Source organism: Callospermophilus lateralis, chromosome 19, assembly GCF_048772815.1.
Source record: "Callospermophilus lateralis isolate mCalLat2 chromosome 19, mCalLat2.hap1, whole genome shotgun sequence".
Taxonomy (NCBI): Eukaryota; Metazoa; Chordata; class Mammalia; order Rodentia; family Sciuridae; genus Callospermophilus; species Callospermophilus lateralis.
This window is the reverse complement of record NC_135323.1, coordinates 7641661-7669200: the sequence shown is the minus strand read 5'-3', so window position 1 is coordinate 7669200 and position 27540 is coordinate 7641661. Positions and strand designations below refer to the sequence as shown.

Below are 27540 nucleotides of genomic sequence, written 5' to 3'. Positions count from 1 at the left end.
AGTCCCCACTGGGTGACAGGGAGAACAGCCTGTGTGCTGGAGCTCACTGGATCCTGGAAGCTCCCTGGCCCTCTTACTGCTTCAGGGTGGCCCTGAGCTGAGGCCCTAGTCTTGAACCCTATGCCCTGAAACAGGCAAAGGAGGCCCCTGAGACGGACGCCACATCCAGCCGGGTGTGGATCCTCACCAGCACCCTGACCACTAGCAAGGTGGTGATCGTTGACGCCAACCAGCCGGGCACCGTCGTGGACCAGTTCACGGTCTGCAACGCCCACGTCCTGTGTATCTCCAGCATCCCTGGTGAGCCCTGGTCCCCACTCCACCAGGGTTACCCATGAGTGGGCACTGCCCTGTGAAGCTGGTGCTCAAGGGTGATGGTGCCTCCTTTCTACCAAAGGGTGACTAAGAAGTTTCCTAACTAGAATGAGAAGCCTGCTGGAAATGGAAGTGGACAGTGGGCTGTGGCCAAGCCAAGTGAGACCTTAGATCCCATGTACAGGAAGATGCTGTCAGGTGGCCATGTTCTGCCTAGTGCTGGTGCTGGCTGCAGGAGGGCCAGGATCACACCCAGCTGACGGGAAGTGGCCTGTGGGGGCACTCCATGAATGCCACTCAGTGGCAGAACTCTTGCCTAGTGTACATGAGGTCCTATTTCAACCTCTAGCACTACACAATAAAAAGTAACCCTGGGGACTGGGGCTGGGGCTCAGCGGTAGAGCAGTCACCTAGCACATGCGAGGCCCTGGGTTTGATCCTTAGCACCACATTTTAAAAAAAAAAAAAGAATAAAGGTATTAGAAAAAAAAACAAAAAAACTAATCCTGGACTCTAGCATGGGCCAAACTGAAATACCACTCATAGGCATTGAGGAAGCTTTTTTTGTACTGATGTAACTCTCTGGTTGGGTCCAGACCCTAGTTCCTCACCCAGGGCTCTAGAGTTGGAGGTGTAGGAAAGGGGCTTGGCCTCTGCTTTTCAGTGGCAGCTACTGACTTCCTGGGACCAAGCCCACACAGGGAGGAGTGGGTGGAGGGCCTTGCCAGCTCTAGTGTGGGACCTTGGGGCTGCTTGCTGCAAGGACCAGAGCCTCCTACTCGGTCCCCCTGGGCCTAGGAGCCCACCTCACAGCAGGCTCAGGGTGGATGTCATCAGGGGGCAGGTGCTGGGCTGGCTGAGACCAGAGCCACTACCAGTGGGAGAGAGGAAGCCTGGCCCCCAGCGTGGGCTGATGGGCTGCCGCACTTCCTCACAGCGGCCAGTGACAGTGACTACCCACCCGGGGAGATGTTCCTGGACAGTGACGTGAACCCTGAGGACTCAGGCACTGATGGCGTGCTGGCTGGCATCACCCTGGTGGGCTGTGCCACCCGCTGCAATGTGCCACGTAGCAACTGCTCCTCCCGAGGGGACACCCCAGTGCTGGACAAGGGGCAGGGTGAGTCTTGGGTGGTTTTTTTCTCTCGGTCCCTTGTTCCTCTGTCTCTGCCTAGCTGAGCACACTTCTTCCACAGGGGAGGTGGCTGCCACTGCCAGCGGGAAGGTCAACCCATCCCAGTCCACAGAGGAGGCCACAGAAGCTACAGAAGTGCCAGACCCTGGGCCCAGCGAGCCAGAGGTGGCTGCAGTACGGCCTGGGCCCCTCACGGAGCATGTCTTCACTGACCCGGCCCCCGCCCAACCCTCCAGCACCCAGCCTGGCAGGTGGGCTCTCTCAGGTCCTGCAAGACAGGAGTGGAGGAGAGACTGGCAGGGAGGGCAGGGTCTCAGGGCAGGGTGCAGACACAGGCATCTGCAACCACCTGAGCTACTGTCTTTAACATAGTGAGGACGGGCCAGAGCCAGATGGCAGCAGTGTACAGCCCCAGCCAGAGCCCAGTGGGGACCCCTTGGTGGTGAGCAGCAGTGCCGCACCTACTATGTGGCTGGGAGCCCAGAATGGCTGGTGAGTGGCCTGGAGCAGGGGTGGGTGGGGTCTCTAGGGAATCCTGGCCCACCACAGCCTCCTCCCGCAGGCTCTACGTGCACTCAGCAGTGGCCCACTGGAAGAAGTGCCTGCACTCCATCAAGCTGAAGGACTCTGTGCTGAGCCTGGTGTACGGGACCCCAGGCCAACTGGGGGTGGGGGGGTAGTCTGGCCATCCTGAGCCTGACTCAGCATCTCCCCACTCTAGGCACGTCAAGGGCCGCGTGCTGGTGGCTCTGGCAGACGGGACTCTGGCCATCTTCCACCGTGGTGAAGGTAGGTCTTAGAGGCCCTATCCAAAACTAGTCCAGAGGGCTCCCTGGGTCCTGGGGCCATCTTTAGCCAGGCAATGGGTCCTCCACCCCAGCCAGGCCTAAGCAGGTTTCATGGGTTCTCCAGATGGCCAGTGGGACCTGAGCAACTACCACCTGATGGACCTGGGCCACCCACACCACTCCATCCGTTGCATGGCCGTCGTGTACGACCGCGTCTGGTGTGGCTACAAGAATAAGGTGCACGTGATCCAGCCCAAGACTATGCAGATTGAGGCAAGTGCTGGCCAGCAGCCTGGGCTCCGCAGGGAGGGCACTGAACTGCTAGCCGGCATTGCTTCCCCCTTGGAAGCCACATGAGGAAATGGCTAAGAGAATTTACTCCTCTGTTCAAGACTGGGCAGATGAAGGGCAGCTGGTGTACTGTGCTGCTCTGCCTGGAGCCTGCCCTCTGCTGTGCACCCTTGAAACAGGTCAGGGACGCAGCTCCCCTCTACCCTGCGCTTGGTCTCGGGTCCTGGCTGGAAGCCTGGTGGCCTGTAGCCTGGGGAAGCCCCAGGGCTTGGCAGGGCAGGCTCCCCTTCCTGTCCTCTCCTGCCCCAGCCCCTGCTGATAGGCTTCTATGGCCCTGCAGAAGTCATTTGATGCCCACCCACGGAGGGAGAGCCAGGTGCGACAGCTGGCGTGGATAGGCGATGGAGTGTGGGTATCCATCCGCTTGGACTCTACCCTGCGGCTCTACCATGCCCACACGCACCAGCACCTGCAGGATGTGGACATCGAGCCCTATGTCAGCAAGATGTTGGGTGAGGCACCATACCAGGTGGGTGGCATGCAGGCACAGCTGGGCTTCACTGACCACTCTTTTCCTGTCCCAACCCAGGAACTGGCAAACTCGGCTTTTCCTTTGTGCGCATCACGGCCTTACTCATTGCGGGCAATCGCCTCTGGGTGGGCACTGGCAATGGAGTTGTCATCTCCATCCCCCTGACAGAGAGTGAGTGACTCCCCCCCAGGCACCCTACAGTTGTACTGACTGCTGCTGGCTTGCTTGGTTTCCCCGGTGGGTGGGCTCCACACAGCCATGCCCAGGAGGCTCAGACTCCTGCCTCTCCTCCCCAGCTGTGGTCCTGCACCGAGGCCAGCTCCTGGGACTCCGAGGTAAGTCCACAGCGCCTGCCCTGCCCTAGACACAGACCAAGGTGGCGGCTCCCCTGTGCTCTTGAGTCTGCTGGAAATAAGGTGACTTGCCCCCCTCCCACACTGTCTTCAGCCAACAAGACATCCCCCACATCTGGGGAGGGTGCCCGCCCAGGGGGCGTCATCCACGTGTATGGGGACGACAGCAGTGACAAGTCTGCCAGTAGCTTCATCCCCTACTGCTCCATGGCGCAGGCCCAGCTCTGCTTCCACGGGCACCGTGATGCTGTCAAGTTCTTTGTCTCTGTGCCAGGTGAGGGCTGCCCACATCCTGCCTGGATAGCCCTGTGGGTGCAGCCGTGGCCCCTCACGGGCAGCTGTCCCTCTGCCCCTGACAGGTAACGTGCTGGCAACCCTCAACGGCAGCGTACTGGACAGCCCTTCAGAGGGTCCCGGGCCTGCTGTGTCTGCCGCTGATGCAGAGGGCCAGAAGCTGAAGACTGCGCTGGTGCTGAGTGGCGGCGAGGGCTACATCGACTTCCGAATCGGTGAGTGGGCACCGGCGGGGCAGGCCGTGGTATGCCAGGCAGGACCCCTCACTGCTGCCCACTCTCCAGGAGATGGAGAGGACGACGAGGCGGAGGAAGGAGCCGGAGAGGTGAGCCAGGTGAAGCCTGTGCTGTCCAAGGCGGAGCGCAGCCACATCATCGTGTGGCAGGTGTCCTACGCCCCTGAGTGAGGCCATTGCCCCCCTTTCCACCGCCTGATGCCAATATGTACATAGGACCCCGCCGGCCTGCCCCTGCCTGCCCCGGGCACCCATAGCCCCTTTCTAACCTCTCAACCTGCAGCTTTCACCTGAGGCCCAGGCCCCCGAGTGGCAGGGAGTGGCCCCGAGATGTGGGTGGAGTGGGCCATGGGAGGGAGGCGGGAGAGGAAGGTGGAGAGGTGCCTGCAGCTCCTGGTCAGTACCCCTACCCAGCATACTCAAGTCCCAGGGGCACCTTAGGGCTGGGGCAAGGGAGGACCAAGGTGGCTGTGGGCAGCCCCTGCAACTGGCCTTGGCTCCGCTGTTACCTCCTCACTCCTGGCACCCCCAAAGCAGGAGCAGGGGCTTCACTCTGCCCTGTCTTCCCACCCAGTCTACTTGCTTTTGCATGCTGCCGTGGGAGAGCCAGGCCTGGTGCCCATCCTATGCCCAGGGGTTTGGCGCTCAGACTGCCCAGGTGCCTGGGCCCTAGGTAACCCCTATCTAGGGTTTACACCTTCCCTGACTAATGTCCCCTCGGTCCCCGCCCCAGCCTCCCCAGAGATCTGGCATGGAAGCTTGAGGCTAGGGTCCCTGAGGCAGCACCTTCAAAAGACAAACCAGGTACCCCTCACCCCCTGAAGCCCAAGGTCGTCCAGCCCCTCACTGACTGGTGTGCCCCAGGCTTCCCCTGGGCATAAGACTCACCTTTAAGGAGCAGGACTTTATAGTCCTGCCCCTCCCAGAATCCCTTAGGGTGGAATTTCTCAGGCTGCTAGGGCAGGCCCCGGCCTCAGGAAGAAGTGGAGGCTCCTGCCCTCTGCTAGGGTTAGTCCTAGGATGCAGGCTCAGCCTCAGGTTGATGGGGGATGGTGCGCTCCTGGGGCCTGCTTCCTGCACAGGGCTCCAAGGAGCCCAGCTCCCAGACACGTACCAAGTGCCTAGCGTTTCCGCTGTGGCCTGCTCCCTCAGAGAGAACTGACAGGAGGCTGCCAAGCAGAGGCCGGAGGGGCTATGCCACTGCAGCAGGGCTCTAGGGTTGTGGCAAGCAGGCAGGTAGCTGCCCTTGCAGGTCTGCTCCCCCACCTTCCTGGCCCAGGCCTTACTCCTCCCACCAGAGGTACTGACTGACCAGGGCAGCCTGGCCCCAGCTGCCCACTTCCTCCCACCAGAGAAGCACAGATCTTGGGGAGCTGTCCCATGAGCCCAGCTGGCCAACACAAGCTGCAGCCACAGGGAGCTGCAGGCTTCTCCCCACCACCCTGCCACCTCTCCACTGTGATGTATGTCCCATGTCTGTCCCCACTGGAGTGTGAAATGACTGGAGTGAGCTGGGTGGGTGCAAGTAAGAGGAAAGGCCGGGTGTGCTTCTCCTCAGGCTTTGGCCCTGCAAGTGAACCCACGTATCTGCTCTGTATGTAATAAACGTCTTAACACGTGCTGCTGTGTGTCCCTGGGACCGAGCCAAGCCAATGCTCACATGGTTTTCCTACAGTTTATTATGAAAAGAAATGGGGGTGAGCCAAGCGCCAGAGGTGTCCTGCACGACCTGGCCCTCTGCTCCGCGGCTGTCCTGGCACGCCAGGTCAGAGGGGGTGGTCCTGTTGGGGGCAGGCCTGTCGGGGGCTACTCGTACAGCCAGTGCCCGACGCTGTCCTCCCAACAGAGGAGCTCATCCGACCTGAACCAGAGCGCGATCTCGCGGCGGGCACTCTCCACCGAGTCGCTACCGTGGATTACATTCCTGCGCGGGACGGGAGCGTGGGTGGACCGCGGGGGGGGGGGGGGTCGAGCTGCAAGGCGGGGTGGGGGGGTGCGCAGGCGGGCCTTACTTGCCGACCTCCACGCAGAAGTCCCCGCGAATGGTGCCAGGCTGGGCGTTTATTGGGTCCGTGGCGCCGATGAGTGCCCTCGAGGCGCGCACGACGTCCAGGCCCTGCCACACCTGAGCGCGGGGCGAGCGTCAGCGCGCGCAGGGCTCCGGGGCTGTACCCACCTGCCGCCCACGGGAACTCACCATGGCCACCACGGGCCCGGAGCTCATGTACTTGACCAGGCGGCCATAGAAGGGGCGCCCGCGCAGCTCCGCGTAGTGCTCACACAGCAGCTCCTCGGAGGCCTGCGAAAGGAAGGGCCACCGCGCTGCGCCCCGAGCCCCCGTCTGCTTCCCGCACCACCCAGCCCCCGCATGCGCCCTGCTCTAAGCGTCCGCACCTGCACCAGCTTCAGCGCCACCAGTTTGAAGCCCTTCCTTTCGAAACGCCGCACGATCTCGCCCACCAGCCGCCGCTGCACACCGTCAGGCTTCACTGCCAGGAAGGTGCGCTCGTGCACGCCGCTGCAGGCTGCGGGGACCCGGGCGTCAGGTCGGCCCAGCAGCCTGCGCCCCGCCCGGCCCCCACCCCCCACACCCGAGCTTACTCGCCGGGAAGAGGTTAGCGAAGATGGTCAGCACCAGGCAGATCATGGCGGCGGCAGGACCGGACCCAGCGGGGCGGAGCATCTGGGCGGGGCCTGCGCTTAAAGGGACGCGCAGGACGCGGGGCCACCCACTGCACCCGCTCGGAACGCAGCGCTGCCCCGAGCGCCCGGCGCCCCAGTTCCGCGGCGGGCTAGCCCGACCATCTCACATGCACACGCGGCCCAACGCGCAGATAGACCAAAACCCAGGATAAAGAGTGCGTTTATTCCCAGCCACAGCAACGGGGAAAGGGCCGCCTGGAGGTGGGGCCAGCGCGTGGGACCCCTGCCTCGGAGGGGGATGCTGGGGCAACAGGCGCCCCACTTCTCCCCACCAAAACGCAAGGCCGCGGAACAAGTCGCCGGAAGGGGGTACACCCAAAGACGTCCATCACAAGGAGCTCCCCGCCTCACCCCCAGGAGCTTCTCAGGCCTGGCCCCATTAGTCCAGGGTCCGCTTGGCCCGCCCCTTGGCCTCCTGTTTCGCAGGGTAGTCCCAAGGGTCCGCACGAGTCCTCTCCAGGTTCAGCAGGGGCTCCTCCGCGCTGGTGTCCCCGCTTTTCTTCCGCTGAGCCAGGATCATGGCCCGGAGCAGCGGTGGGTAGGGCACGGGGCGCGGGCTATCCTCCGTCCCAGGAGTGACGGCGGCGAAAGCCTCCTCCTCGTGCTTGGGTACCAACCGCCAGTCGTGGTACATGACATGCTCGATCTCTCGGGCCTCGGCCTCCGTCTTCCCTGCGGAGGGAAGGCGGGGCTGACTCCGCGCGGGCTGGACAGTTGGCCACGCGCTCCTGCCAGCCAGTAGCCTTACCTTTGAAGGTCAGGACGCCCCAAGCCTTCCCGTGGTCCAAGTTCTGCGAAGCAAGAAAGAGTCGGGTCAGCTCCGGAAGCTGCTCGCCCAGCGGGCGGGGAAGCGGGAGCCCCGGTCCCTGGGATCCGGGGGTGGAGGGGTAGTCGGGGAGAGGCGCGAGGCCAGGGAGAGGCCGCACCGCGCGCACCTGCGCGGTGAAGTCCGGCCGCACGCGCGTGAGGCGCCAGTAGCAAGGCTCGTCGTGCTGCCACAGCCAGGACTTGCGCGTGACCAGGCGGCCCAGGCCAAAGAGCGGGAGGCGGGCGAGCAGCTGCAGGAGGCGGCTCTCGCGGCGCACGTCGGCCCAAGCGCGCACTGGCAGCCGGCGGCCCGAATGCGGCCGCGTCAGGGTCTCGTAGTCCAGGGCGTAGAGCTGCGAGTCGCGCGGACGCTCCCGCTGTTCGCGCAGAGCGCGCACGCGGCGGGCCAGCTCGGCGATCAGCCGCGGCCGCACCTTCTTCCGCGCCATAGTGGTGTCCGCGACCCCCGCCTTGCCCCGCCCGAACCCCGTGTGTCCCGAGCCGGCCCGCGCCGGAAGCGGCCGGTGTCCCGCCCAAAGGCGTCCGGGCGTGTGCGGAAGTGGAGGGGAGGCCGGGCCATGGCGGAGGTGCGACCCGAGAGGGCCGCGCGCTCGCGCCTTGGCCAGCGGCGGCCCCCGACCTGGGAGGTGTCGGACTCTGAGGCGGAGGGCGACGACTCTACAGAAGCCGGAGCGCGGACTCGGGGCGTGGCGGGGGAGCGCAGGGAGGCGGCGTGGCGGCCCGAGCAGGCTCTGCAGCGCCTGGTGGTGCGCATGGACCCAGGTCCGGGTTGGCGGGCGGGCGGGCGACGAGCGGTCGGCCTGCCGCCCGCGGGCAAGGAGGGGCTGACAGAGCTGTCTTCCGCGGGCCCAGCCTTGCTGGAGGACACTCGTGCTGACGTCCTAATGGAGGCTCTGGGCGCCCTGGGCTGTGAATGCCGCATCGAACCGCAGCGCCGGGCTCGCAGCCTGCGGTGGAGCGGAGTGAGGCACAACCCCGGCAGCGTGAGTAGCTGGTTCTACCCTCCCAGACCATGTCCCGAGTCCTGGCCCACATTTCGCAGGTGCAGTTGTCTGGAGAGGTAGCATCTCGTAGAGAGGTGACGGGAAGCCTGCGTTGCCACTTTGCCAGTATGGAACCAGAACCAGCCTCTGTCCCATAACATTCTACCACAGAAGAGGCTGGGGTCAGCCCTTAGTCCTGGGCTGGCCTTGGTCTCTGGGAGGCTTGACTCGGGCTTCTGGGGAACAGCCCTGGCAGGGCTAGGCATGACTGCAATTGCAGAACTACAGGAGTTCCCAGTGTTAGCTGGGCAGCTAGGTAGAGGCCCAGAGACAGGCCAAGTGTGGGCAGCAGTGTCCCCAATATCCCCACAGGTGGCTTCTGAGGTGTGGGCTACAGAGGAGCAGGAACTACTACTGCTGCTGCTGCTGGAGCCTGAGGAGTTTCTGCAGGGCACTGCCCAGCTGACCCAGGTGGTTTCCTTCCTTCATCCCATGGTACCAGGTTTTCCAGCCAGGGGTGCTGTTCTGCCAGCCAACATTTAGGGGAGAGGAGCACAGGTGAAACAGTAGAGGGATTGGGAGAGCACAGAGTCAGGACCAGGGTATACTGACTAGAGGACCCTGAGCTCAGGTGGAAGTGTCTAGGCAGGGCCAAGGGCTGGCTGAATTGGTCTGCAGCAGCTGACAGTGCAGCCTAGCCTCTGATGGAGTAGAAATAGTGCTCAGCTGATGTTTGGCTAGAGAATGACTAAGTTAGACCTGCTGGGTCGCAGCGTCCATGATTTTAGGGATCCTGCTGTGTGCCATGCAGATGCCAGGCTGAGGTGCAGAGCTGGACCACAGGGTGCTCAGCCTCCCTGGCCCCAGGAGGCAGTACAGCTGGTTTTCTGGAGAGGGTTGGCTGGGCAGAGGGAGTGTCTCTGACTCTCCTGCTGTTCTTTGCCATTGGCTGTGGGCTGGTGGTCAGCAGTCCCCCACTGTCACGGTCTTTCTGCGAACAGTGTGCCATGTGTTCTTGCCTTCAGACAGAAGGCCCACCCTGTCCGGTGCCTTGGATCTCTCCTGAGAGTCCTGCCCACCCCCACCTGGCTGTCATAGGGCTGGATGCCCACCTATGGTACCATTCACCTCAAGGCCCTTAGTGGGGCTGACTGGAGTGGGCAGGGAGAGGTAGGGGTGCCTCTGGAGGATGTGTCACAGCTGATTCACTGCCCTGGGGGCCCTGGCAGAGGCAGAACTCAGGAAGAAGGTGTGGGGAACTGGGGGGTCATTGCCTCTGCTCAGGTCTTGCCAGCCCAGTGCCCAGGGGATGCAACAGCTGCAGAATTCAGAGGTGGTCCAGGCCAAGGAGGCTGTCAGCTGGCCGGAAGTGGAGGAGGTGAGGACCGTTTGTGCTGCGGGGTTGGCCTTGGTCTAGCATGTGGCTGTTCTCTGGCTGAGAGGTGTGACTCCCAGCATGGTCAAGATGAGCCCACGCCATCACCATCCTTCCCAGGCTCTGGTGCTCCTTCAGCTCCGTGCAGACCTGGATGTGCTACTGGTGGCCTCCTGGCAAGAGCTGACTCAGCACGTGTGTGCCTACACCAAGGCCCTCGCCCAGCTCCCCTCTAAGTGTGTACCCCTACTCAGGGCTGGGAGGGGGACAGGACCACCAGGAGCAGGGAGCTCTGAGGGCAGAGCAGGGCTGGAAAGCTTTTTGAACTGGGGCAGGTGTGGAAGAGGCCAAGGCTCTGAAGACCCCTCTGCCCCTCCCTTTCAGGCAGTGCTGGGACTCCCAGGCCTTTTCCTTCTGCACAGCAGGTCGCTGGGTTGCAGGCCAGCAGGTGGCCAGAGATGGCTCTGGGTTGCGTGGGGTTTGGTGGAGACAGATCAGGCAGTTTAACCGGGTCAGCCCTGCTGTGGCAGATGCCATTGTCACCGCCTTCCCCTCCCCACGCCTTCTGCAGCAGGTAAGCTCCCAGGTACCCTTCCCCTCAGGTATGAGACCCAGGCCTCAAGGCCCCCCTGCTCACACCTTTGCTTGCCCTAGGCGCTCATGGCCTGCAACACAGAACAGGAACGTCTGGGCCTCCTGGCTGACCTCCCTGTGGAGGCCAGCAAAGGCAGACAGTCCCGAAGGGTGGGGCCTGACCTCTCCCGTCGCATCTGCCTGTTCCTGACCACCACCAGCCCTGACCTGCTACTGGACCTGGGCTCCTGACCACACTTGCCGGCCTCTTCTGTCCACCAGGAGGACAGCAACAGCCCATAGGAGGACTAATCGGACCTCCTGAGAGTGGGAGGGGGACAACCACACTTACTAAGCCTGCGGTGGACTCCATCTTTAGCTGGTCAGATTTGAGGTTGGGGAGGAGGGGGAAGACAGATGCTCTGAAATCAGCAGAAAAACAGGGAGGCAGAGGCCTGAGGAGGATGGGGGTTCGTGTTCCCTCTGCCCTGAATGCTCTGGCCACAGGACAGCGTGGCAGCAAGACTGTGTGCCCAGCTGGGCAGCCAGGATGACTGCAGGGCAGCATCCCAGAGGGTCTCCCTAGGGGAGCAGCAGCCTGCCCCCCCACGTAGCAGACCATCAGGAGGAAAGCAGACACCGGGCAGCCCAGGCCTGGCAGACTCTTTAATCTCAGAACTGTGTAAGACATAAATCCCACATTTGTCACAGTCGTTGGGGTCTGTGTGATGGGAACGGCAGTGGACGACATGCAGAGTGAGCTAGAAGAAGAGCCAGGACCCAGGGCCAGGAAGCGCCAGCTCACCAAGCCCTGTCTCCCCAGGCAGCAGACACCTGCCACCCCAGGATGGCCCAGCAGTGCTTGGCCATTCCTGGGACAGTTGGAGGACTGGTGTGGCTGCCCCCCCCGCCACCCAGTCAAGGAGAGTGGACTCAGTGGCCAGTGGCTCTGGATCCCCTATAGAAGGGACTGTCCTGGTCTTAGGAGAAACAGGACAGCCCCAATCAGACCTTGGTCCACCTATTCTGCCCTGCAGGGTGGCAAGGAGGGAGGAGTGGCCTTCCCAGCCCAAGGAGGCAGTTTTTGTGAGAAAACAAGTCAGGTCCGTCGGCACCTCTTCCTTCGGCAGGGCCTGGCCTCTAGGCTGGGGGTACCAGGTGGGGATGCTGGGGGCTTGCGATGGCTGCAGTTCATGCTCAAGACCCAGCCCAACTTGTCACGTAGCACCTGCTTGAGACCAGGTGGCAGGGGCAGGCCCTCAAGGGTGTCCCCTGAGTCAGGGCGCAACTGGCGCAGGCGGGAGCAGCACAGGTACTGCAGGGAGGTGGCGGTGGCGCAAGCACGGATCACCTTCATGCTGCTTCTGGCTGCTGTGGAGCACACCATCGGGTAGAACCTCCTGTTCCTCAGTCTGGTGGCTGCCACTCCTGCAGGGAGAAGCAGCTGAGCCTGGGCCAGCAGAGGACCTAGAAGGTGCTGTGTCAGTCTCAGCCGCACATCTGCCAACTTGGCTGAGGGAGTCAGTCCTGTGGCTCTGGCCCTGGCCCAAGTAATTCCAACCTGGCCTCTCCCTGTCCCTCCCTCTGGGGACTTGGGGCCTCAGGTACCCAGGCAACCTGGGCCCACCAAGATCATAACTGTGATAGCTGTACCCTGTAGACACCTGTCCAGGGTCAGTTTGGGGACCCTCACCTATGCACTTCCTGTTCTTAAAGAAAGTCAGCGTCCCATGCCAGGCATCCAGGTGCACACCAATGATGGAGCCTTGGCCAAACCGCGATGAGAAGCTGGTCTTGTCACCCTTATGGTGGAGGAGCCCTGGGGGCATCAGGTGAGGGTGAGCCCAGGAGCCATGTGCTGCCTTCCCCGCCTGACCCTCCCCACCACTGGACCACACGAACCCGTGTAGGAGAGGCCCCAGCTGTCCTCGTCCCTGCCAAGCAGGCTGCAGAAGGTGTGATGGTACTTGTCCAGGTCCACGTCTGACGTCCCAATGCCCACCATCTGCCAAAGTGGGGCTGGGGAGAGTGTGCCTGGGGTGGAGGCCTACAGCACTGCCCCAGGCCACCGGCCACTTACCATATCAGTGCCATAGACAGGTGAGGTCATCTTAATTTCCCAGAAGTGTTGGCCATCCCCCAGCTCCTTGGTGCCCCGGATGGCTGCAGTACCACAGCTATACTCCATATGGAAGCTGACCTTGCGGTTGTCACAGCTTAGCAGGGCAGCTGAGGACTTATTCAGGTCATCCCAGACCCAGTCGAAGTCTGTAAAACGGGGGGCCAGGTTTGTCCCTGCGCCTCCCAGGAGGGCCTGCCCCACCATCCCCTGCAGGACACTCACACTCATCCTCTTCTCCACAGCGGCAGTCCTTGCCACGGTGCGTGGTATGTGGGCTGCTGCAGAAGGGGGCCTCGCTCTGGCTCTCACAGTCACAGAAGGACTCCCCTGTCACAGGCACAGCACTGGGGATGGATGGTGGCAGGGACGAGGACTCAGGGTCAGAATCGGAGTCACTGTGCTGGAGAGAAATGTAGCCTGTTCCCACCTGCCTGCTGCCCCAGCCCACCAAGTGCTCAGCACAGACGTGGGGACTGGCATAGCCTGACACCCCCACTTCTGCACAGGCATTCTGGAGACCAGCCACCAGTACTACTCTCCAGCCTTCTCCAGGCATCTTCTGGGTCTCAGATGAGCTGCAGATCTGGACCCAACAAGATCTGACAGAGACCACCTGGGTCTCCCAGACAACAGGCAGGCTCCTTGGCGTGGGGCCTTACCCTGTACTGGGCTGTGGTCCTCTGGTCACCAATGTGTGGGGCAGACCCTCAGGAGGCCCAGTGGACTCATGCTGCCACTTAAAGCTTATGCTGTAGGAAGACTTAATCAGGACCCTGTCACCGCCTTTAAGGGCCACAGTCCTGAGGCACTGTGTCCTGGGGGCCTTATTAGCCCCATGGTCCATCATTAAGGCTGAACTCCTCAAGTTCCTCTCCTGGGAAATCAGCCACGGAAGTCTCTCTGAACCAAGCTGCTTCCCATTGATGCCACACAAGCCCTCCTGCCCAGAGGCCAGAAAGGTGTGGACAGCCTCTGTCAGTCTGAGTGGCCTCCACCTGCTCTCTGGGCTCTGCTCTGGCCTTCCTGCCACAGACCTGCAGAGCAGCCCAGGGAACCCTCTACCATAAGCTACCTTAGTCACACCATGGGGTCCTACTGCCTTGTGCATTAAGGCCAGTCTCCGCCCAAACCCACAAGCCCCACCAGCCCCCTGTCACATGTAGTCACACTGGCACCTGTGTGCCATGTGCCCACTGTTCCTCCCCCGAATGAAGCAAGCACGTCCCCAGGAACACTTTTCAGGTTGCCTGCTCATCATTTCTTTCATATTCCCTGTCCTCTTCCCTTCTTGCTCCTGCTAGACCAAGAGCTCCTCAGGGAGGGCCTGCTTCCAGGTCCTATTCCAGTTACCAGGGCCTCAGACAGTGGTGCATCACCTTCACCCACATCAGATTCAACAGGGGGAGAATGGCCAACACCCTCTATTCACAGCCTGGGTGCTGCCTGGTATGAGGCCTGTCTCCCAGGGAAGCCACAAGGAACTATGACAGGAAGCTCAGCTGGCCAGAGATAAACAGGACCATGAGGAGCCTCCTTCAGGGCAGCTGTCCTACCTGGAGAAGGGTCCTGCCCCACACAAAGCAGGCCAGAGGACTGCAGCCCGGTGACATAGAAAGGGACTCCCCACAGCCAGGACAGGCCTACTGAGGAGCCAGGGCACGAGGCACACTGATCCTCCCCAGGGAGGAAGCAAACCTGCCCTTCTACCAGCCTCAAGAACACCAAGAAAGGATGAAGGAGGTGTGTTGCTAAGCTTGCTGAGGTGCCAGAAAGGCTCCCGTCACCTGCCTACACACATGTGCCATAGGCCCATTAGGTGACAGAGGACAAGCAGCATGCATGTGTCACACTGCCCAGCCTCATAGCAGTAAGCTTGTGAGGCAGGGACACAGGCAGACAGATGACTCTGGGCCACGTGGTCAAAGGGAACTGGAGGCATGGCAAGAATGCAAGCAGGCCTCTCAAGTTCAGAGGCCCTGAGAAAGACTCAGGACACTGCTGGCCAGGTCAGTAAACCCCTGGCTTCCAGTTCTCCTCCAAGGCCTATTGGTCCCAAAGGGCTCCAAGAAGAACCCACTTCTGCCCTGGTCACATGGTTGAGCCAGAACTAACTGCAGGGCAGTTATGGCAGCAGAGTGTAGACACCAACTCCAGCCTGATTTCAGGAAGTCAACTGAGAAACCACTCCCTTAGGGTCTCCACCCTGCACCCCACCAGGTGTAATGGCCATATAGCCTGGCCCACAGGCCTAGCTATGGCAGAGATCAGTACAGGCTGCTGTCAACAGTAGTGAAGAGTCTCTTCAATCTGCCCTGGCTCTCCTGGGCCTCCCTGAGCTTAGGGGAAAGGGAGTGAAGTTTGATCTTTCAGAATCACAGTTCCTTTTTATCTGTATGTATGTGAACCCAGAACACATCTGTGCTGCAAAAGAAACATTTGAATGGATCACAGGGTTAACAGCAGCTACCTCTGGAATCTGGCCAGGCAGAGGGCAGAGAACTTCTGCCGCACAGCTAACCAGAGACCAACAGCCAGTCCCTCCACACACTTCACTTGTCAAAGGAGAGGACAGGAAAAAATCTGTCTATTCTAAGGACAGGCTGGGCGTCCTTTACCTGGCCAAAGAGACTTACTGAGCATGGCATCCCCCAAACATGGCCAGTGCTCTGGCCCAGGAACATCTTTTTCTTTTGATTCCCCATCCTTGGAGTGGCCATGCCCACCTTGCCACAGGTACCTACCTGCCCATCAGAGTCATAGCCCCGGTTAGTGGTGCCTGCCAGGGACACAGCCCGGGCATCAGCATCCCGGCGGGCTGCGCTCAAGACAAAATGCCATGCCCTGCTACTCCTCGGACGTCTGGCCATGCTAGAGAGGACCTGAAAGAAAAATGGTTCTGAGCCAAGGAGCCAAGCACACTAGAACAAGTCCCAGGACCCCCAAGCACATACTCCTCCACTGGAACTTCCCCACTGTCTGTCAGGCTGGGCCACAGACCCACCCAAAGGAGGGGCTCCAGGGCCTCAGATACAAAGCAGAACTCTCCACAAGCCTGTACCTGGGTCCAGAGTCTTAGCACCTTGATCAAACCAAGGCAGATGGTGTGAAATGCCACCCAGACACCCATGATTCTGACGGCACCTCTCAGTCCACATAGGCACAGAGGCCCCAGGCCTCTCACAGCAGACTTGCTCCTCCTCCACACGGTCCAGCTAGACAAGTGGAGTCCCAGACCTCGGGTTCCTCATGCCAGAAACACAGCAGTCATCCACCCTGACACTCCCCCTTCCTGCCACACCTGGGGAGTCCTCGCTCACGGGGCACCACAGGCTCCGCACAGCTCCTCTGCTCGGCTTCTCCCGCTCCACACACTACAGCCACGGGCTTTCCGGTACCATTTTAAGTCTGCTCAGGGCTTGCCATTGTTCTGGGGGTGAAATGCAAGCCTATACGAGGGCTAGTTCTACTGGCTGCCTCGCTCCAGTGGCCGGCTCTGCCCTGCTTTTGGTCGGATCCCCCATGTCCCCAACTCCACTTTCAACCCTAGGCTGCCGCATGGACTGCCCCACCTCGTCTGGCCCCTCGGTTTGCGCCGCTCAGGAGCACAGAACACAGCCGCGCGGTGCACGCCAAATGAATGGTCCAGGTGCCCGGGACCAGGCGGAGGGCTCTGTCACGCCCGCGGCCCGCGGCCCGCGGCCTCCGAGCTGCAGCAGGCAGAGCCCACCCGCGGTCCCAGCCCGGCCTCCCGCGTGCCGCCCCCGGGGACAAATGGCGGCGGGCCCGACCGCCCGCAAGGTCAGCATGTTGTCGCCGGGGGCCGGGCAGGCCGGGCGCCGCTCACCTGCAGCCGCCGCAGCCACGCTTCGCAGGCTGTGACCCACTTTCGGCTCCGGCCGGGACGTAAACAATCCCCGCCCCCGCGCTGCATTGGCTCAGTGGCTAGGCGGCCGCTCCAGTCTGGGGCTTCGCGCGGGGGCGGGCCTCTCGGGACATGGCTGTTGCCGAGAGGTTGTAAGGCCCGTCAATCCTGATCCGATCTTCTAATTGGTCATAGCTTGAGCTGTCATACCTGAGACCCTCATTCCCATTGGACGTGGACACGGAAGTAGGTCCAGATCCGTTACGTCATCTGAGCCGGAACCTAAGGGCAATGCTCCGAAACTCCTTGGACGACTTGATTGGCTGAAGGAAGCGAGACCAGGCCTATCAAAAGGAGCCGAGGGTGAGCTGTCGTCTCCCATTGGCTCAAAGGCTCCTTACTCTGGCTGTTGGCGAACGGTCCGCGAGAGGAAACGGAAGGAACCCGTGGTCTCAGTTGACGGTGCTATGGAGGCTACTGGTGAACTTGCGGGCGGGGACCCCATTGCGGGCCTGGGTGAGCGTGCGGGGCGTGCTTGTACCACCAAGGAGTGCCCCGCCTGCCTCCCGCACAGGCGGTAGTCAGGGACCCTGGCGCACCGTGGCCGCCCGTGTCTACGCCGTTTCTGGCAGCACTCCACAGCAGCGCGGGAAAGCGCGGCTTGGAGTCCTCTAGGCAACGCCCGCCGGGTTGTGGCTGCTCTTGGTCCTCAGAGCCTCGGCCTTCCCTTGAGAACCGGAGGCCCGGGGCTTCCTCTCCTCACCGCGGAGAGGGGCTGTGGAGGGTGTGGAGACCGCACACCGCTGTGACCGAGGGTTTCACCTGTGTCCTGCCGCATTATCAGGGTGCTACAACTTTAGCATTTTTATCGCCCATGCACGCATATACAAGCAGGGCTGCATATGCACCCATACACAAGCAGGGCTGCACGCATTATAAAGTGGAGCAGCGGAGGCTCCACTTAGCGCCGGAGTGGGGGAAGGTTAGGTCTAGAGATGGGGGGGCGGGGCGGGCTGTCCTTGCTCACGTTTTGATGGAGAGGAGCAGTGGCCCGGGTCAGAACTCAGGAAGAGGGAGTAATTTGGGACCTTCTCTGAAGGCACACTGAGGGCTTATTGTTCCAGGGAGTCTCCGACCTCCTGACTTCTGTTTCTCACCAGAGCCTGGGAACCTGTCTGGCGTGCGGCACATCATCCTAGTTCTCTCTGGGAAGGGGGGCGTTGGGAAAAGCACCATCTCCACAGAGCTGGCCCTGGCACTGCGCCACGAGGGCAAGAAGGTGAGGCCCCTGCCCAGGGCCAATCCAGTGGCTTCACCAGCAGCCACAGCTTACTAATACCTGCGCTGAGCTGCACAGCTTCCCCTGCTGCATGAGGGTGGACACACGTCCCCGCAACCCCCAGGCAGCCCGCAGGCAGGACTGGTAGGTCTGTATGCTGTGTTGTGCCTTGCCCTCACCATCAGCCTCCTTGCAGGTAGGGATCCTGGATGTGGACCTGTGTGGCCCCAGCATTCCACGCATGCTCCAGGCACAGGGCAGGGCGGTGCACCAGTGTGACAGTGGCTGGGTGCCTGTCTTCGTGGATCAGGAGCAGAGCATCTCCCTCATGTCTGTGGGCTTCCTGCTGGAGAGGCCAGACGAGGCCGTGGTGTGGAGAGGTCCCAAGAAGAGTGGTAATGACCCAGCAGGGCCATGGCTGGCAGCCTTCTGTTCTCTCCCAGCTGAGCCCTTAGTGCTGAGAGTTGAAAAGCAGCAGGGCTGTCGTCCTTGCTCTTGCTTAGCCACTATTTTTGAATGAAACCAAAATCCAGCTTTGGCCTCCATCTTGGAGACTCAGCTTCTCCCAGAGATACTCCTCCTGCACATGGCCAAGCAGGCAGGCACACTCCAGGGGGCACGAGATGAGACCGAAGGTCAAGGGCATGGCTCTGCTCCAGGGGGCTCTGGTGGGTGGCATCTCCATCTCCCAGTCAGGAGGTGAGGGGTCTGTTCAGACTGTACTCACACTGCAGGTGCCTGAGGCCACCCAGTGTGGAGATGGCATTGGGACTGGGCCCTGCTTCCTCTAGACTGATTGCAGGGGAGGCTTCCAGGAATTAGCTGCAAGCACAGAGCAGGGGCTGCTCCTGTTGGCCATCTCGTCAGGCTTGAGAGCCTGGGTGCAGATACCCTCAGTTTGCCCTGAGCTCAGGCCTTCGTGGGGTCAGCTGCCAGCCCCGCGGGGTTGGGGTTTGGGATGAGATTGGGTGTGGAGGGTAGCACAAGAGCTTGGGAGAAAGGAGTGCTTGTGGGGGCAGGGGCAGCCTCCACCTTCCTGTTACCCTGCGAGTTCCCCACTTGTGATTGGAGCTCTGCCTCAAGCTGCAGTGGCCCCAGGGCATCCGAAGCCTGTCTGTTGGAGGCTGATGAAGCCCTGGGCTGGGCTGGGCAGTGAAGTTCCATCCATCTGGGCTCGCTCTTTCCTTGGGTCCCTTGGGTCCCTGGTCCTCATGGCACAGGCTTGCTTACCTCACCCCGGGTCTCTGCAGCACTGATAAAGCAGTTTGTGTCTGATGTGGCTTGGGGAGAGCTGGACTACCTAGTTGTGGACACACCCCCCGGCACCTCTGATGAGCACATGGCCGCCGTGGAAGCCCTGCGCCCTTACAGGCCCCTGGGGGCCCTCGTGGTCACCACACCGCAGGTACCACCACGGCCCTATCCTATGCCCTCCCCACTAGGCTGGGTACTTTTTCTGCTGACAACACCCTTATGAGACTGAATTAGTGGCAGACTGGCCTAGTGATCTCTCCTGATTTCCAGGCAGTGTCTGTGGGGGATGTGAGGCGGGAGCTGACCTTCTGCAGGAAGACAGGGCTGCAGGTGATGGGGGTCGTGGAGAACATGAGCGGCTTCGCCTGCCCACACTGTGCCGTGAGTCCTGGGACATGTCAGGGCTCTTACAGGGGGGTGGGCACCAGGGCACATGCAGGTCAGGTGGGGCTTTGAGGAAGTGGAGGATGCTGTCACCACTCGGGCCTACTCCGAAACCCTGCTGTAGGTCTCCCTGGCCTTCAGCATGGTGAGCGAGTGACAATGGGCCCCATGTGGCTCTTGTCTCCTAGGAGTGCACCAACATTTTCTCCAGAGGTGGCGGGGAGGAGCTGGCTCGGCTTGCCGGAGTTCCCTTCTTAGGTGAGTATTGAAGGCAGGCACCGGGGACCCGACTCCCCCTTCCTGTGGGTGCGTCTGACTGTGCTTGAGTGCCAGGGAGGGAGAGCAACAGGCATCATGACCTCGTCTTCCAGAGTAAAGCGCTGGTGCTCTTGATTATCTCCAGCAAGACAGGACAGCTGCCTTCCACCTGGCTTCTGCTGGGGACACTGACATCCCCACTGCTTGTCCCATGTTTGTTGGGCAATCATGAGAGGCAGGACGTCCTGCTGGGAGGGCAACAACATGGCCCACATGTGGGCACGATGCCTGACGGCACCTCTCCATCCTATAGGCTCTGTGCCCCTGGATCCTGAGCTCAGCAGGAGCCTGGAAGAGGGCCGCGACTTCATCCAGGAGTTCCCCAAGAGCCCCGCGTTTCCTGCACTCGCCTCCATAGCCCGGGAAGTTCTGAATGCCACACCTGCTCTGCTCTCCTGACAGGCAGCCCCATGGCCGCCTGATGCTGCCAAGGGCTGTCCTCATAGCAGAGATCTGGGTGTGGGTGTGGTTCCTGTGACCTGTGCTCTGTGGACACCTGCCTGACCCTGCTCTTGGAGATGTCTCTGTAGCATTCTAAGTGGGGCTTATGGCTGGGGTTCCACCTAACGGCCTGTGGCTGACACTGGCACAGGTCCTGGCGTTGTGGGACAGTGGTCCCAGCTCTGGTCATCTGCCCCCTGGAGGGATAGGCTGCTGCACACAGCCGAGATCCACCCTGTTCCCAGGCTTGCCCAGGACTTCACCTTCCTCAGGCATCTGTTAATGGGGAGCCTTGGTAAGGTGGTATACTGGCCTCAGGCGTGTACAGTAACTTTAGAAGAACCTACTATTAAATGGCCTGGTCAGCAGACGCATCCAAGGCGTCCTTAGTGGTGACAGCTTTTGCTCTCTCAAGCCTAGGGCTGGACCAGCCACAGTTTCCTTGTTCCAGGCCCTCGGAGACTTGGGTGAGACATGTCTGTGTGTTGTTTTGGGAGAGTTTGGCAAGATTTTATGCTGTCGGAAACCTGAGGGGACATGTAGCCCTGATAGAGCGTCACACCCCAGGCCAAGGCAGAGCCGAGGCCTGAGAACTTGGGGTCCGTTGGAGCTGAAGGGGCCTTTTCTCTCTCTGGTGAGGCCAGGAGAACCCTGTGTGGGAAGCAGAGTGGCAGCACGAGCGTGTTCCTTCCAGGGAAGCTCACTGCTCCCAGAGGGGAGACTGGCAGAGCTGGGGAGCACCAGATGTGCCCCCATCTCCTTGCTGGCTCGCTGTCAGCATGCACTGCAGGGCTCCAACCACTACCACAGTTGTGTCTGGCTGCCAGGGACCAGGACACCTGAGAATACACTCCTTGGTCACAACACGATGCCCCAGATGGAGGGACATTTTGCTGAGGTTTCCAGAGGATCTGAGTCAGTGCCTATGGTTCCTCAGGTGGGGAAGTTGTCCTGGGGCCAAGGAGCAGCTGTGAAGACACAGCAGAGTCTGGGCCAGTGCCAGAGAGTGACACAGGGCACAGAGGACTGAGGTGGTAACTCCCGGGATGGGCAGAGCTGGGACAGGACTGGATGGGAGACCACAGCCACCTCCCCTTCCCCAGGGTTAGCTCTTGAGGTCACACGCTGTGTCTGCTAGTTCACTTTAATTGTTGGCAGCTGGGACACTGCTGTGCTCCACCTTCTGGTCAGGCCCTTGGGTATATACAAGCTTGCGCCCACCCAAGCATCCTGAGCTGCCAGGACTGCTAGCCCCAGTGAATGAGCAGCCCAGGAGCTGAGGACAGTGAATGGGCAGGGCGAGCTTAGCAGGGGTGCCAAGCCAGGAGCCCTAGCTCAGCAGTGTGCAAAGTGGTCCTCGCCAACATCCCGCAGGTCGAGGCCCGAGACATTGGCAGGGCTGGCACAGGTGATGTTGTTGTAAGTGTACCCGGGCTGGCAGTCGTCACCCTCACAGACAGCCTGGACAGAGCGGGGCACAACACTGGGGTTCTGCAGGGCAAAGTCCCTTAGCGCCCGGAGTGGGCAGCGACAGTCCCAGGGATTGCCCTCAAGCCACAGGCGCTCCAGGCCTGGAGGCTGTGGCAGGAAGGTCTGCAGGGAGTTGTTCCTGAGACTGAGGTAGCGCAACTGGCCCAGTGTGGAGAAGAGGCCCTCAGGCAGCACTTCCAGGCGATTGTGAGAGAGGTCCAGCCAGAAGGCCCGCTGCAGGGGCCGCAGGAGGTCTGCAGGCAGGGCTGATAGCTGGTTGCCAGAGAGCAGCAGGTACTCCAGCTGGCTGAGGCCCTGGAAGAGCCCCCCGGGCAGGTGTGAAAGCTGGTTGGAGGTAAGATCCAGCTCCTGGAGCGAGTGCAGCCCTCCCAGGCTCCGCTCCTCAAGGCTGGAGATGCCGCTGTGCTTGAGGAAGAGCCTGCGCAGCCCTGATAGGCCTGCGAAGGTCTGGGGGCCCAGACGGCCCAGGCAGCTGCCCTCCAGGTGAAGGCTGTGCAGTGTGGCCAGGCCCCGGAACACCTGTCCTGGGAGGGTCCGCAGGCAGTTGCCAGAGAGGTTCACAACAGCCACGTTGAAGAGGCCGAGGAAGGCACCCGCCTTGACCTCCTGGATCTGGTTGTCGTTGAGCGTGAGCACCTCCAGCTGCCCCAGGCCCTCAAACGTCTTCTCTGCCAGCTGCCGGATGCGGTTGTGCCCCAGCTGCAGCTCTTCCAGGAAGTGCAGGTCCTTGAAGGTGCGAGGCCGGAGGCTGCCAATGGCATTGTGTGCCAGGCGCAGCACGTGCAGGCCCAGCAGGCCAGGGAAGGCGTCCTCTGGGAGGCTGGCCACACGGTTGTGCGACAGGTCCAGCCAGCGCAGCGCCCTCATGCCCAGGAAGGCGCCAGGGGCCAGGGCTGTGATGAGGTTGCGGTCCAGGTGGAGCTTCTGCAGCCGGGGCAGCTGCACGAAGACGCTGGCCTTTATGCTGCGCAGTGCGTTCCTGCTCAGATCCAGCTCCCGCAGCTCTCCCAGGCCGCAGAAGAGCGCCGGCTGCAGGTAGGCCAGCTTGTTGCCAGCCAGCACCAGCTCACGGAGGCTGCCCAGGCCCTGGAACACTGTGTCGGGCAGCACAACCAGGCTGTTCCAGCCGAGGTTGAGGTCCCAGAGATGTGGGAGGCCCTGGAAGAGGCCCTCCTCCAGCCTGCCGAGCAGGTTGTTGCTGAGGCTGAGCGAGGCCAGGCTGCGTGTGTGCGCGAACGAGCCAGCTGCCAGGCTCCGCAGCTGGTTCCTCTCCAGGTGAAGGTGGTACAGGTTCTGCAGGCCCAGGAGCGCCTGTGGCTCCAGGCCACTCAGACGGTTGCCCTGCAGGTTGAGGAAGTCCAGGTTGGTCAGGTTCTGGAAGGCCGCTGGGGGGATGGAAGAGAGGTTGTTGCCATCAAGCCACAGGGCCCTGGTGCCATCTGGGATACCGATGGGCAGGTGCGTGAGGTTCCTCGAGCTGCAGAAAACGTTGAGCTCCCCCGTGTCGTCCTCATAGCTGCAGATGCAGATGGCCGGGCACTGTGGGCCCTCGGTGTCTGCCAGCACTCTGGGCTCTGCTCCACCCAGGCCACAGGGGCCCAGTGCTGCCCAGGAGACTAGCAGTGCCACCAGGGCTGGGCCTCCTGTGGGGAGAGGGGATCTGGCAGGGTCCCCCAGGGGTGAACAAGACCCCAAACTTGCTCAGACCTCAGCTATAGCAAGAGGAGGGGTCATACTTATAAACTGAGACATGGTCACCCCACTTAAATACCAATCAGAGACTAGCTGGTGGCCAAGCTGGCTCAGGAACTGACTGCACTTGCCACCTAGGAGGCCGGCAGGTGGCAGTCCCTGACTCAGCTCCCCAGCTTCTCCCAGGCCTCATGGGCACAGCCCCTCGAGCCATGTGGCATCCATGTCCCTGAGGCATGTGCTTGAGCAGAGCCAGGCTGCCACACTGGCCCAAAAGAAGGTAGAAGAAGCCATCAGCCAGGATCTGACTGATTTTGGAATATTCTGGAGATGACCCAGACGGGGTGTCTACTTGTTGGCCTCTGTGGCTCAACAGTGAGCCAGTTACCCCTACATGAGGCCCCGAATTAGGGGGCACTGCCCACCTGTTCCCCAGTTTGTACAGCCTACATGTGGGCTTTTACCCACATTGACAGAGAGCAGGACACAGGCCTCACAGCAGAGGGGGACCCAGACTGTCCACTCCCCAGGCATCAGGCCCCACTGGGCCAGATAGCAGCCTCCCCAACAAGAGTGCCCAAAATCTTCTACTGGGTCCCTCCTGTCCCTGCCCTGAGAGCTCCAGGTCCCAGGTGGGGTCAGAGGCAACACATCAGACCCCCACCTCTTGCTCCTCTGCTGTGATGAGGAAGAGGTGGCCTAAGGTGGTCCCAAGTGCCAGCTTGCTGGGGGGGCTAGTCCAGGTACCCCACAGAGACAGGCAAGGAGCAAGGCAGTCTCACACCCACCCAGAGCCAGGACCAGAGAAGAACGGAGGCTGAGAGGGCAGTGGGCTCTGGTTGGGTGGAGGGTCCCAGGCAAACCCCCCATTTGGGGGTGTGAGGAGACCTAGTTCCGTTCCTGCACCACTGTGCTGGAGCTGAGCGCCATCCCTTCCAGGCCCAGCCCTCCCACTCCTGAAAGTCCCCACAAGCCCTCCCAGAGCTGAACCCTGCACTCTCCCTGTGGCTGCCCCACAGGGAAAGTGGCTTGGGGTCACCAGCTGGCTCTCCCCAGAGCAAGTGGCAGGGGACGCTGGGTGCCTCACCTTCCCTGCAGGCCATCCCGCGTGAGAGCAGGCTGCAGCAGGCAGTGAGCAAGAGCAGTCTGCTGGGCCGGCTGCCCCTGCCCTGTGTTTCCCCACGGCAGGGACAGCCCGCCAGCCAGCCCTGCCCCAGCCCCTTTAACCCCCTCATGCCGGGCAGCCAGTGTTAGTCTAGATCCCCTGGGTCAGAGAATGCAGGGAAGTGGCTGGGGCCTTGTCCACCCTGAGGCCTCCTTCAGGATCTGAGGTGGGCTGTGGTGCTGCTCTGGGGGCCATCAGGTCCATTGTGTGCCCCCCAGAGGTGGGGGCAGGGAACCCCGACAGCAGGCTTTGAAGGGCTGGTGCTCAAGACATGCCTGGGGGACCCAATGCCTAGCTCCTGACACTAGCTCCTGATACAAGCAGGGGCCCTTGGGCAGCTCCTGGGGCACCAGGGATGCCAGAGTCCCCTGACTCTGCCTGACTGTGTTGGGTTAAACCAGTGCCACCTCATTTCCCAGTGCCCCGCCCAGCTGCCCAGCATGCTGCCTGCCCTGGGGTCTCCTAACAGCCTGAGTGGGCCTTTGACTGCGGAATTGCATTCGCATTCCAGGCCCAGGGGCTGTTCAGGGTCCAGGCCCAGCCTCAGCCCCACCTGTGACCTCAAGGTTAGCTAATGTCTGACCACTGCTCCTCCCCCAAAGCCTCTTCTAGGAACACCTGGCAGGGCCACTGGCCACCTTGTGTTTGCCTCCTCTGGCACTGTCCTAGGAGAGGCAGGCAGGGAAGACAGTGGGGCAGCCTGGCCTCTGAGTCAGGTCTTGTGGCCCAGCGGTCAGCCTCCACCTGCCCCCTACTTCCTGCAAGTCTCCAGCAAGGGCCTGGCCACCCCTCAGTCACCCCATTGTATGCAGACCACAGGGACGGGTACCTGGTGCCTGGCCTGCTAGAGGTCACCCCTGGGTGGTCAGGCTTTGCTTCACTCCCTGGCTTTGGGTCCCTCTTCCAGGGCCTGGTGGGTGTGGCCTGACCCACACCCCATGGCCTCCAGAAGACTCTCTTCAAGACTCTCTCTCCACCCTGCTTGGAACAGTGGGAATGAGGATGCACAGAAAGTGCCAGAAAAGGCAACACTAGGGCTACAGAGGGGCTGCTCGGGGGGCTTGGGGCTCTCTACACACGTGCCTCCTTGTGAGGTGGGAAGAGGCCAACCAGGTCAGACAGTGGGGAGCAGGGCATTGCAGATCCTACCTGTGCTGCCCTGTCTCCAGGGATTTTCCAGTTCATTCCTCAACCTCTCTTCTGAGAAATTATAGATCCACAGGGAGAAAGTCCATGCCTGGAGCCCAGAGCGCAGTTTACACAGCCAAAGTGCGGCCTCAGCAAGCCTCTGAGGCCAGCAGCTGAGGCCTCTTCTGAGAGCCCCACCCTGGCTCCCAGGTGGATTTGAAAAGAGGAGTCAGTGTCACCGTGGTTTACTTTGGGAGAGGAGGGGCTGGGATCTTTTTGTCCACTGAAGGCCAGCTTTGTATGGTGGGAACACCCCAATCAGGATTTTGGCAGCTGGGTTAGGCCCACATCAGCCTCTCAAATTCCGCGGCCACACAGGGATATGCATGACACACTGCTCAGCCCCTAGGCTCTGCAGAAGATGCGTACCCTGCCCCAGCGTGGCCCTGCTCCTTGGCAGCCGCTCTGGGCCACTGGAGCATGTCCCTGACTTGAGATCAGGGCTGTCTTTGGGCCTCAGGTGCGTGGTGATGCTAAGCATGGGCTCTGGCTTCCTCTGACATCAGGCAGGTGCCTCTGCCTGTGTGGGATGGTTCCCAGGCAGTTCCCAGCAGTGCTTCCATGGCCAAGGGCTGTGAGTCCTGTGGGGTGCATTTTCAGGGTTCTGGGTGGTGCAAACCCAAGCACCCCCATCCTCAAAAACGCCTCCAGAGATCTTTGTGCTTTGCTGCTGGCAAGTGGAGGGTAGCACTGTGGCTTTAATGTGCTGTATCAGTCCCCAGGGGAGCCAGTGCCTTTCCAGAGGCTGGCTGGCTCTGGAAGCCGCCACGTGGGCGTGTCTGCTGGGCCGTCCAAGATGTCTTTGAAAGCATGACGGCATCTTCTCTGGCACCCGTGGCTTGGCTCGTGCTGGTCACCATGGTGAGAACTCCTGGTTGTCAGGCAGCCCCAGATCTCAGGTTGAGCTCCATCCCTGCAGCCCTACAGGACACAGAGGGCTGGTTCCACAGCGTCTGTCACCAGTCTGTAAGGTCTGGGGTTTCAAGTCCTTGAACACAGACTGGACTCTGTTCTCAAGGTGTCTCAGCTGCGGTCCACCTGAGCCTTAACCGCGGTCTGCTGCCACTGTCCCCGCACGGCTCAGGTGGCCTCACTGCTCCTCCAGGACTCTAGTCACTCCCTCAGGGTTTGCATCCCTGCAGCAGCAGCCCCCTACCATGGGTCCCTCCATAGGTTCTGAGTTGGGCAGGCAGGTCCTCCTTCAGGGGGTGCCTCGGGCCACAGCTGGGCTGCGATCTCCCCACAGGGGATTCTGCAGTGTCTCTATTGTGACCTGTGTGTGCTCTTTAGGTTCTTTCCTGTTGTCATTACTTTGGTCCTGGGGACTGAACCCAGAGGTATTCTACCACTGAGCCACACCTCCAAGCATGGCTCAGTGAAACAGGGTCTCCCTAAGTTGCTTAGACTGGCCTTGAATTTTTGAGCTTTCTGCCTCAGCCTCCAAGGTGCTGGGTCCCAGGTGTGGTTGCCATGCTGGGCTGGTTGTTTTTGACACTCTTCGGTTATCCGTTTTCCTCCTCAACTTCATTCTCTGTCAGGCTGAAATGCTCTTCTAGAGCGTGTTGGAGTGATTTGAACATTGCTGGGCATGCTGCCCTCCCCTGTGTCTTTCCTGACATGGCTCTGTGGTGTGTGGATCCTGCGCTCAGAGCTTTTCCCAGGCAGTCGCACCAACAGCAGCCCCAGCAGATGCATGGACCACATGGAGTGGCCAGTCCAGCTACGGGACATCCCTCATGCCCAGCTCCTCCCATGGGGCACGTCCTGGAGGTCCACACGTGCTGGCCATGTGTCTGTGCTCTGTCCTTGTTGTGGCCAAGCTGTCCTCTCAACAGTGGCCTTCCAACCCATAAGCACATTGCCTTCCCTTCACTTAGATTTTTTTTTGGTGATGCAGAGAGTCAGACCCAGGACCTTACTCATGCATGCACGCCAGCCA

General features: G+C 61.3%; 6 protein-coding genes across 23 annotated transcripts in view; 3 read left to right on the top strand and 3 right to left on the bottom strand.

The window, feature by feature from the left end:
* Positions 1-5561, top strand: part of Mapk8ip3 (mitogen-activated protein kinase 8 interacting protein 3) — a 40354-nt gene extending 34793 nt beyond the window's left edge. For all 17 annotated transcript variants that reach the window (XM_076840648.2, XM_076840647.2, XM_076840642.2 and 14 more), the window contains 13 exons: positions 135-300; positions 1253-1435; positions 1512-1701; positions 1823-1942; positions 2013-2093; positions 2172-2239; positions 2363-2511; positions 2870-3041; positions 3119-3232; positions 3358-3396; positions 3509-3688; positions 3774-3923; positions 3993-5561. In XM_076840648.2, coding sequence (XP_076696763.1) covers positions 135-300; positions 1253-1435; positions 1512-1701; positions 1823-1942; positions 2013-2093; positions 2172-2239; positions 2363-2511; positions 2870-3041; positions 3119-3232; positions 3358-3396; positions 3509-3688; positions 3774-3923; positions 3993-4114 — 1734 coding nt within the window. In that variant the 3' untranslated portion in view covers positions 4115-5561. The remainder of the gene's footprint in view (positions 1-134; positions 301-1252; positions 1436-1511; positions 1702-1822; positions 1943-2012; positions 2094-2171; positions 2240-2362; positions 2512-2869; positions 3042-3118; positions 3233-3357; positions 3397-3508; positions 3689-3773; positions 3924-3992) is intronic.
* Positions 5562-5604: 43 nt separating this feature from the next.
* Positions 5605-7022, bottom strand: Nme3 (NME/NM23 nucleoside diphosphate kinase 3). Of its 2 annotated transcripts, none has more exons than XM_076840659.2 (5): positions 6545-7022; positions 6338-6468; positions 6141-6242; positions 5956-6068; positions 5605-5867 (listed from the first exon to the last, which is right to left on the bottom strand). In XM_076840659.2, exons 1-5 carry the CDS (start codon positions 6624-6626, stop codon positions 5750-5752), a joined length of 546 nt encoding a protein of 181 aa, XP_076696774.1. In that variant the 5' UTR covers positions 6627-7022; the 3' UTR covers positions 5605-5749. The 2 variants fall into 2 exon arrangements, with proteins under 2 accessions (XP_076696774.1, XP_076696775.1); XM_076840660.2 differs by having other exon boundaries at positions 5756-5867; positions 5964-6068.
* A 16-nt stretch (positions 7023-7038) lies between these two features.
* Positions 7039-11118, top strand: Eme2 (essential meiotic structure-specific endonuclease subunit 2). The gene is made up of 8 exons (XM_076840653.2): positions 7039-8236; positions 8327-8457; positions 8830-8928; positions 9483-9574; positions 9742-9835; positions 9953-10068; positions 10217-10406; positions 10487-11118. Exons 1-8 carry the CDS (start codon positions 7768-7770, stop codon positions 10655-10657), a joined length of 1362 nt encoding a protein of 453 aa, XP_076696768.2. The 5' UTR covers positions 7039-7767; the 3' UTR covers positions 10658-11118.
* On the bottom strand, positions 11054-16458 carry Spsb3 (splA/ryanodine receptor domain and SOCS box containing 3). The gene is made up of 7 exons (XM_076840654.1): positions 16372-16458; positions 15269-15406; positions 12750-12927; positions 12486-12673; positions 12308-12410; positions 12099-12224; positions 11054-11833 (listed from the first exon to the last, which is right to left on the bottom strand). Exons 1-7 carry the CDS (start codon positions 16456-16458, stop codon positions 11505-11507), a joined length of 1149 nt encoding a protein of 382 aa, XP_076696769.1. The 3' UTR covers positions 11054-11504.
* A 329-nt stretch (positions 16459-16787) lies between these two features.
* Positions 16788-20439, top strand: Nubp2 (NUBP iron-sulfur cluster assembly factor 2, cytosolic). The gene is made up of 7 exons (XM_076840182.2): positions 16788-16905; positions 17550-17668; positions 17865-18063; positions 18919-19073; positions 19193-19303; positions 19495-19564; positions 19878-20439. The coding sequence occupies exons 1-7, from the start codon at positions 16857-16859 to the stop codon at positions 20021-20023; spliced, it is 849 nt and encodes a 282-aa protein (XP_076696297.1). The 5' UTR covers positions 16788-16856; the 3' UTR covers positions 20024-20439.
* A 961-nt stretch (positions 20440-21400) lies between these two features.
* Positions 21401-24351, bottom strand: Igfals (insulin like growth factor binding protein acid labile subunit). The gene is made up of 2 exons (XM_076840885.2): positions 24336-24351; positions 21401-23199 (listed from the first exon to the last, which is right to left on the bottom strand). The coding sequence occupies exons 1-2, from the start codon at positions 24349-24351 to the stop codon at positions 21401-21403; spliced, it is 1815 nt and encodes a 604-aa protein (XP_076697000.2).
* Positions 24352-27540: the final 3189 nt, after the last annotated feature.